This window comes from Lactuca serriola, chromosome 8, assembly GCF_051521515.1.
Source record: "Lactuca serriola cultivar US96UC23 chromosome 8, Lser_US96UC23_V15, whole genome shotgun sequence".
Taxonomy (NCBI): domain Eukaryota; kingdom Viridiplantae; phylum Streptophyta; class Magnoliopsida; order Asterales; family Asteraceae; genus Lactuca; species Lactuca serriola.
In genome coordinates, this window is record NC_136415.1 from 68002360 (window position 1) to 68012307 (window position 9948).

At 27.5% G+C, this 9948-nt stretch overlaps 1 protein-coding gene across 1 annotated transcript; it reads left to right on the top strand.

Moving 5' to 3' along the window:
- The first annotated feature begins 482 nt into the window (after positions 1 to 482).
- On the top strand, positions 483 to 1734 carry LOC145066979 (protein FAR1-RELATED SEQUENCE 5-like). The gene is made up of 4 exons (XM_079014213.1): positions 483 to 980; positions 1090 to 1148; positions 1260 to 1455; positions 1636 to 1734. Exons 1-4 carry the CDS (start codon positions 483 to 485, stop codon positions 1732 to 1734), a joined length of 852 nt encoding a protein of 283 aa, XP_078870339.1.
- The last annotated feature ends 8214 nt before the right edge of the window (positions 1735 to 9948 follow it).

The following is a 9948-nucleotide window of genomic DNA, read 5'->3' on the forward strand; positions in this document are numbered from 1 at the left end:
TTGATTATCATTTATTTACATATGAATATGTTAATATGAATAAATTGTTGTCTTATTCATATATGAATAAACGTGTGATAATTGTAATTTCGAATTTATTATTTTTTTCGTTTTATTCATATATGAATAAGTTATGTTTTATTTACATATGAATATGTTAAAATGAATAAATTGTTGTCTTATTTATATATGAATAAACGTGTATTAATTGTAATTTCGAATTTATTATTTTTTTCGTTTTATTCATATATGAATAAGTTATGTTTTATTTTATATATTTTGAATCCTCATGAATTTTATGTATTCATATATGAATGTTTTATTCATGCATTATTATTTTAGGTGGTGAATCTTCAAGTTCAGTACATGATGCACAATGTTTTGATGATATAATTGGAGAACATGTCTATAAGCCAGATGTACCTGTTCAACTTATTCCTTTTAAGGGTTTAATCTTCAAATAATTAAAGTTGGCTATCAGAATGTATTCTGAGTATGCTGAAATTGGTGGTTTTGATGTTAGACTGAGCACACAGTCAAGGTTTGATAACAAGATTATAAAGAAGAAACATGTTATATGTAATCGTGGTGGTAAACAGAAAAAGAAATCTTGTGACACATTAGGTACAAGTGGTGTTAGGAGGAAACGAAATTCAAATTCAAGAGCTATTGGTTGTCAAGCAAAGATTATATTTGAATCTGTGTATGGAACTCCAGATTATAAAGTTTTTCAGTTTGATGAACTTCACAACCATCCACTTGAGAAGAGAAGCGATTTAAAAAAGGTGAGACAAATGTCATATTCAGAAAATGAGTTTATTGTGCGTGCTTCCACATCAAAAATAGGTCCAACTATGGCTCATAAGTTGAGGGCAAGTCTGAGAGGTGGGTATGAGTTTGTAAAGCCCAAAGTAGTTGACTATAAAAATTTAAGGAGAGATATCAACAGGGTTATTGTTTATAAAGATGCCCAAATGATAGTAAACACAATGAATGACCGTCGAGCTCACTATCCAAATTACTCATTTGAGTTTAATTGTCAAGATGATGTTTTGGACTGTATGTTTTGGGCTGATGAAAATGGAGAAGGCATATTATGCTGAATTTGGTGATGTTATCTCGTTTGATGCGACTTTCCGAACAAACAAGTAAGTTATTTTATCTACTTTTGTTTATAGCTTATTCATATATGAATATTTTTATATTCACTTATTAATACATCAAAAATTGACTCTAATTAGCATTTTTTTGTGTGTTAGGTATCGAATGGTTTTTGTTCCGTTTACTGCTATTAACCATCATAAAAAATCGGTTACTGTTGGATCTGGGTTGCTAAGCAATGAAAGCATTGAGTCTTACTCTTGGTTGCTTAAAACATTTCTTAAAACTCATGGGAAAGAACCAACACTTGTTTTAACTGATCAAGATGCTACAATAAAACAAGCTGTTGAGAATGTGTTTCGTAATTCAAAGCACCGATTATGTATGTGACATATAATGAAAAAGTTGAAAAAAATAGGTATTATTTTAATATATTTCAAATATATTACTTATTAGTATATTCATTTATGAATATTGATTGTTATTTTACTTATTATTATTTATTCATTTATGAATATTTTTGTTTTAATACAGATATCAGATGATTTATTTACAAACACAGACTTTAGAAAAAGGTTTTCGAAGCTTGTTTGGGACATTAATATGAAACCTGATGTTTTTGAGGTGAAGTGAGGTTGGCTTATGAAGGAATTCAATCTTGAAGACACAAGATGGTTTAAAGACATGTTTACAATACGTGATTCATGGATACCTAGATATTTTAGTGATATTCCAATGTGTGGTTTGATGAAGACTACATCGAGGTCAGAGAGTATGAATTCATTCTTTAATACATATTCAGAAAGTGAGAACTTACTTTTGAATTTCATGATGAATTACGCCACTTCCATTCAAAAGCAAAGGAATACTCAACGAGAGCTTGATAGGGCATCAAAGAAAGCATCATATAAAATGCAAACACCTCGAGAAATAGAACTACAAGCATTAAAGGTTTATACAAGTACATTATTTTTTGAGGTGCAAAAAGAAATATATAAAGCATGCTTTTTTCTGTACGTACTCATATGTTGGTATTGAAGATGGTTGGGAAGTTTACATTGTGCAGCACAACAACAGTAAAAGTGATTTTAAAAATGAATTTAAGGTAATTTTACTTGTTTTTTATGAAAAATGTAATAATATTCATATATGAATATGATAATATTCATATATGAATATCAATATTCATATATGAATATATATATATATATATATATATATATATATATATATATATATATATATATATATATATGAGTGTTGATATGAGTATTCTTATATGAATGTAAATGTGTAAATTTTGTTTTTGTATCAGGTTGAAATAAAAGATGAAAAGAAAGAAATAAATTGCAGTTGTGAACATTTTAAGCGTATGGGTGTTTTATGCAGACATGCTTTTACAATAATGATGAGATGTGGTGTTAAAGAAATTCCTGAAAGGTACATTTTGAAGAGATGGAGAAAGGATGTGATATCAAGAAATTATCGTTTTAGTTCTGTTCAATCCAATTCAGGTGATTGTGAGAATGTAAAGCTAGTCAATGATTCATATTATAGTTTTGAATCATGTTTGGATATTGTAAGAGATGACAAAAAGAGATTGGCTTTGTTTGCTGAGAAACAACAAATGTTGTTGAAGGAATTTGAGAGTGATTATATTTCTCCTGGATTGAAAAGCAAGACAGATGGTGAAGTCGTATGCAAGCTTTTGGGTGTTACTATTCCTATTCCAGAAGAGATTAATATTGATGTTCCTAAAGTTCAAAGTAATAAAGGTTCTGGAATCAAGAAAAGAATTCAAAGTGCAGGTGAAGTAGCATATGAAAATTCTAAAAAAGAACATAGAATGTGTTCAGGATATGGAAAGCGAGTTCCACACAATTTATGTACTTGGAGCTGCTAAATTAGCAAAAGACAGTTAGGGATTTTTTTTTATTCATTTATGAATATATGCAGATAAAAACAATAAACAATAATATTCATGTATGAATAATACACATTTATATTGATATGGTAAATTGATATGTTGATATTTGTTTTTTAAATTACTATAAAATAAGTTATATTGATATTGTAAATTATTTATAAATGAATATAAATATGTGAAATTTTTTATACTAATAAATAAGTAATATTCATATCTGAACTTTTTTATGTTAATATCTTAACTTTGTTATACTAACATATTACTTTGAACTTATTCATAAATGAATATATCATATTCGTATTCATTTATGAATAAATAAAAATAAATTTTGAAAATATTTGAATATAAAAAATGACATAAATAAGCAAACTTGTTTCTACTAATAAGTTAGTTATATTCATATATGAAAGTCGTTATATTCATATATGAACCTTGTTATGCTGACATACTCCTAATTTAATCATAAATGAAGATATCATATTCGTATTCATTTATGAATAAACATAAATAAACTTTGAAAATATTTAAATATAAAAAACTGACAGAAATAAGCGAAGTTGTTTCTATTACATAATCATTCAACACAAGATAATAAAAGTTGTTCATAAGTATTTCACAAAATATTAAAACGATTTTCAACAATATTTAACAAACCATTTAAAACTTGTTTTGCAGAATCATCTTACATGTACTTCAAATCCATCCATCTTCAACACAAACTGTTCTATAGCATCACACTTCAACATTCTTTCATCTTCACAAGCAATCATCAATATTCTTTTAACCTTTTTTGAATTGTTTGCATAGCCTTGTATGCATGATCAGTACGCACTTTGAATTCAACTTTTTGATATTTTTCAGCAAGATCCAACACCTTAGCCTTCAACATGTTAATTTCAGAAGTTAGCATTATGTGTGCATATCTTTGCCTGAGCTTCTCTAAAGTAGTTTGCTGAACTGCACTTTCTTTTTGAACACCTGGTTTCCACTTTGAGAGTGGTTGTCCCATACGGGTCTCCATATGTCTCATTGCAAAAACCCCACAATCAACTTTGTTTTTAACTGTTCTCCATGACATTTCAAGTCGTTGGGGTTTGATACTTTCTTTTAAGATTGCATTTGCTCTTGGATGGTTTATTTCTTTAAAGTATCTCACAAACAAAATTTTCTGATCATTAAATAAAATAAAAGTTAGATATGTAATAAATTGGTTCTTTTATGTTGTTGTGAACTGGGTACATACCAAAGGTTTCATTATTACTCTGTATTTCCCTTCATAATCACCCTCAACTGCACTATTGTCTAGAATTTCAATTGGCGGTTTCTTTAAGTTGAAGACAATCACAAAAATGTGAGCACTTCTAACAACCGGAAAGAATACCTATTTTTATGTATATAATGGTAAGTATTTTGTTGATAAAATATATATAGAAAACAACTTTAATTAACATACCATGTCAATATCTTTTATGTTCAAGATTTTTTTGTACCCATTGGTACTGTCATGAAAGTTCTCCTTGATTTTTTCATACTTTCTTTCATTAGACAATGTTGAAGTTAGATAAGCAGTCTGTAACCAATATAATCATATGTGAATTTCAGTTGAATATATATATAATTATGTTAAAGAATACATCATATTTGTATAGTCATATGTGAATTTAAGTTGTAAAAAAATATAACATTCATAAATGAATACATCATATTAGTGTATTCATTTATGAATAAGGAAGGAATTAAGGTTAGAACATAAACATACAGAAACTCCAACTTTCAAGAAGAGTCTGTATGGTGAATTTCCAAAATCCCTTTCCAGTTCTTGGTGGTTAAGTAAATCAGACCAAGTGTCTAAAACTTCTCCAAAAATCTTTGTGTTTTCATATAGACTTTCCATAACTGCTCTTTGTGCTATCTGACCATATTTTGTCTGGACAACCACATCTCTGTAAATATATAATCAAAAATGTCATAGATTATTATCTATATAATAATCATATATGAATGTATATAAAAAAGTTACTTACGATGTATTGCCTTGTAAATTGAACAACCATTCACAGACAATACTCTCATGATGTGTCAGTTTAGGTTTTGTGTCTGTTATTTTGCATTTGAAAGGTGATTTGAAAGCATCAGCAAGCTTCTTCTCTCTTGGTTGATCCAGATCATACTTTGATGGTCCTACTTCAGTAGGAATTGATACAGAGATTGGATTTGGATTAAGAACATTTTTCTTTGCTAATCTGATAGCAACCTTCTGATGGTCGTCTTTGATTTGTTTCTTTGTAAGTGCTTTTTTTTGGTGAAGATTCATTAGATTTTTTACTTGAAGTTTGATCTGAATCTTGACTGAGACCTAGACTAAAGCTTGGATGAGTATCTGCATGCCAGGAGATTTATCATATAAATAGTTGTAAGTTAATTATAATATTTGAGATTATATTTTGAAATGTTTATCCAAATTGTTACCTCCTTTATTTCCTTTTGTCTTGTCAGCTTTTTCTCCTTTCTTGTTTTGATTTTCTGACTTTTTCTTTCCTGAAAGATAAAGAACTGTGATTAAGTAATTCATATGTGAATAAGTAATGTATTCATTTATGAATAAGTAATACATATCATTATTTATGAATAAGTAATACTATATTTTTTATTTATTCATATATTGTGTTATTCATTTATGAATAATAAAACTTACTATATTCATTTATTAGTGAATCAACTATTTACCTCTATCTTCTGCATTTCCTTTTTCAATTTGCGTTTGTTTTTCTTCACCTCCATCTTTCATGTTCTTAGCTTTCGTTCCTCCTTCATTTCTATCTTCAGAGTTTTCCTTGACTAAAACATATACATCATATATGAATATTTTTTATTTTTTATTCATTTATATAGTATATTATTCATTTATGAATAAACAATGTTATTAAAAAATCAATATAAATGTTGTAATATATTTTAAATCCTTCATTTACCTGTATCATCTCCCTTTGTTTTTTCAACTTTTGTTCCTTGTTCATGTACACCTTCTGATTTTTCCTTTTCTGCAAGAGTATTAGTTTTACCTGTACTCATTGGTGACCCTGGTCAAAATTTAACAAACAAAATTGTTATTGTGTATTGATATTTTTATCTATTTTTTTAAAATAAAATTAAGACAAAATTTGCCTATATCAATATTATCGAAAATAGTTTTCATTTCAGGGTGATTCCAGATTTCATCTTCTTGACTATTTAAACTTGAAACTCCAATTCCAAGGACATTGTCCACAATGTTGTCAACAACTTTATCCAACAAATTTTGATTTTCAGTTTGTTGAATAGTCTCTTCATGATTATTTGTTTCCTCAGCATGATCATCTTTTTCTTCTTCATCATTCTGATTTTCATTCCTATTTGCATCTTTCTCTTTTACTCTAATTTCACCTTCTTTTTTATTCTTATCTGCATCATTCTTTATTCCTTCATTATCTGCTTCATTTGAATCAAGCAAATAATCTACTTCTGGTTGACTTGCACCATTGTCACTGTCTTCTTCACCATTTCCCTCTTTATCTTCATTTTCTGTTTGATCATTTGTTTTTTGACCCGTTATTGGTGTCAAATTGATTCCTTCAACTCCAATTTCATTAATTGGAAAATTAAAAAGTGTTGCGCTTTCAGTTTTTTCTTCAACAATCATATTTTTCATCTTTTCTTTGAAAATTCTAAAACTTTCCTTTTCAGGGAACTTTGTCATCGCATAATTAAGCTTTGAATTCAGCTTTTCCTTCACCCTCTCAAAACTATTAATCATTTTTGATATTTTTGATTCATATGCCTATGTAACAAAAAGAAGTATATGATTAGAATTTAATATAATAATTTAATGTAATCATATATTATTAACATGTTAAAACTAATTACCTCAACAGAATGATCTTCATCTTTATCAGAATCACTGTCTTCGAGATCTGTATCTCCTTCATTTTGTTCATTAACAAATTTTTCGTTTAATTCTCCAACTCCAAATCTACATTTTTCTTGTTCAAATGTCTCTCGATATCTAATCTTCTCTGAACACCAATAACAAATTGTTGGACGTTTACGTGTTACTGTTAAAGCTTCTGAGTGGATGTTATCAGCATAGAACAACTGCACATAAATGATAACTAATTGATATTCATATATGAGCAAGTAATATTATTTTTTACTTATTCATAAATGAATAAGTAATGTAAAGCATTACGTGTGAACAAATATATTTTTCTTATTCATATATGAATATTTGCTATTAGATTATGAATAATCAATATTATTAAAAATTGAGTATAAACATTATAATAACTTACCACCAAGAAAGCTGAAGGTCCAACAAAGAAGCTGTTATCTGAGTATGGTATGTATGAGTTTTTTTGTTCTGACAAGATAGTCCAAAACATAGCTGCACCAGTCTATGTTGCTGATATATGTTTTTCTTGAAATATAACTCAAGGGAAACAGGTTGCATCTTCCCATTGATGTTGACTCGCAAAAAGTGTTGACAAAAAGAACTAAGAAGTTCAATTTGAAATTGAAATCAACTTGTGTGGTAAAACAATAACATTTTTTATTGCACTCAGTCGAATGATTGAATCTTTTTTAAATTGTTGCTTCCATTCATCATAACTTGTATCATCCTTAGGCCATTGATCCAGTTGTGTAATTTTGGTTCCACCAATTGGTATGCCCAACATGTCATGAACAGACTCTGCTGTTACTTTCAATTCCTTTCCTTCAATATCTATCACCATTCTCTTATAATCAAATTTTTTAAGAACATAAAATCCCAGCTTTAGTGGTATATCCGTGATTTTCATTTTTAACAAAGCTCCAAAACCCATAGATCTAACAGATTCTTTTTGTTCTTTGCTCATCCCAAGGATTATAGATAGTAATGCCTCTGGTGAACATCTGTATTTCATTCAGTAAAATTCTTTTACCATTGGTTTTTTTATCTTTTTTGATTGGTGACTCCTTTTTTTATTTTTTTTGCCTTCTTCGATGGATGAATACTTTCAAAATCAGAGTCTGAATCTTGTAGTAGTTGTTTTTCATGAGTTTTCCTTTTTGATGGACTTTTCCTGCTTGGATGCTTCATTTTCTTTGGTACTTTTGTTTCTTTTTTATCTGGGAAATGAAAACATATAATATTTGAATAAGTTACTGATATATGAATATGATATATACTCGTTGATTTATTAATATTTATTTATTTCAAAAATATAACTAATATATACAATTTTATTATATATGAATATATTAGATATGATAAGAATTTTGTACCTTTCGCATTTTTCCACTTCTGCATTGATCTTGTTTCTCTCATTGTTGGTGAATCTTTATCGGAAATGTTAGTGTTCTTACCTTCATTCAATAGTAAGTAGAAGATAAATGAGTTTGATATTGACGAATGAATATTCGAATAAAACATATGTATTCATATTTTTTTATTCACATATGAATATGTTTTGTTATATTCATATGTGAATAGAACATATGTAAGTGATTCTTGTTGTATTCACATTTGAATAATGTATGTATGGCAGCAAGCTATGTTCTATTCATATGTGAATATAACATACATATTCACGAATGAATATTCGAATAAAACATATGTTTTCATATTTTTTTATTCACGTATGAATATGTTTTGTTATATTCATATGTGAATAGAACATATGTAAGTGATTCTTGTTGTATTCACATTTGAATAATGTATGTATGGCAGCAAGCTATGTTCTATTCATATGTGAATATGACATACATATTCACGAATGAATATTTGAATAAAACATATGTATTCATATTTTTTTATTCACATATGAATATGTTTTGTTATATTCATATGTGAATAGAACATATGTAAGTAATTCTTGTTGTATTCACATATGAATAATGTATGTATGACAGCAAGTTATGTTCTATGTGAATATAACATACATATTCACGAATGAATATTTGAATAAAACATATGTATTCATATTTTCTTTATTCACATATGAATATGTTTTGTTATATTCATATGTTAATAGCACATATGTAAGTGATCCTTGTTGTATTCACATTTGAATAATGTATGTATGGCAGCAAGCTATCTTCTATTCACATGTGAATATAACATACATATTCACGAATGAATATTTGAATAAAACATATGTATCCATATTTTTTTATTCACATATGAATATGTTTTGTTATATTCATATGTGAATCGAACATATATAAGTGATTCTTGTTGTATTCACATTTGAATAATGTATGCATGGCAGCAAGCTATGTTCTATTCATATGTGAATATAACATACATATTCACGAATGAATATTCGAATAAAACATATGTATTCATATTTTTTATTCACGTATGAATATGTTTTGTTATATTCATATGTGAATAGAACATATGTAAGTGATTTTTGTTGTATTCACATTTGAATAATGTATGTATGGCAGCAAACTATGTTCTATTCATATGTGAATATAACATACATATTCACGAATGAATATTTGAATAAAACATATGTATTCATATTTTTTTTATTCACATATGAATATGTTTTGTTATATTCATATGTGAATAGAACATATGTAAGTAATTCTTGTTGTATTCACATATGAATAACGTATGTATGGCAGCAAGCTATACATATTCACGAATGAATATTAGTTTTGCTTGTGTTCAGAAGTAAACAAAACATATTTTATTTACCTTTTTGATTTGTTCTTGGTTTTCGTTTATATGTATTCTTCACTGTTGGTGCCGTTTCTATAAGGGTAAGTAGTTAATAATAGGAAAACATAAGCAAAATGTTAAGTAACGTTTGTATTTTGACAGAATAGTTTTGAATAAAGATGAATGATGTAAAATCATTTATATATCAAATAATAATAGATGATTCTTACAA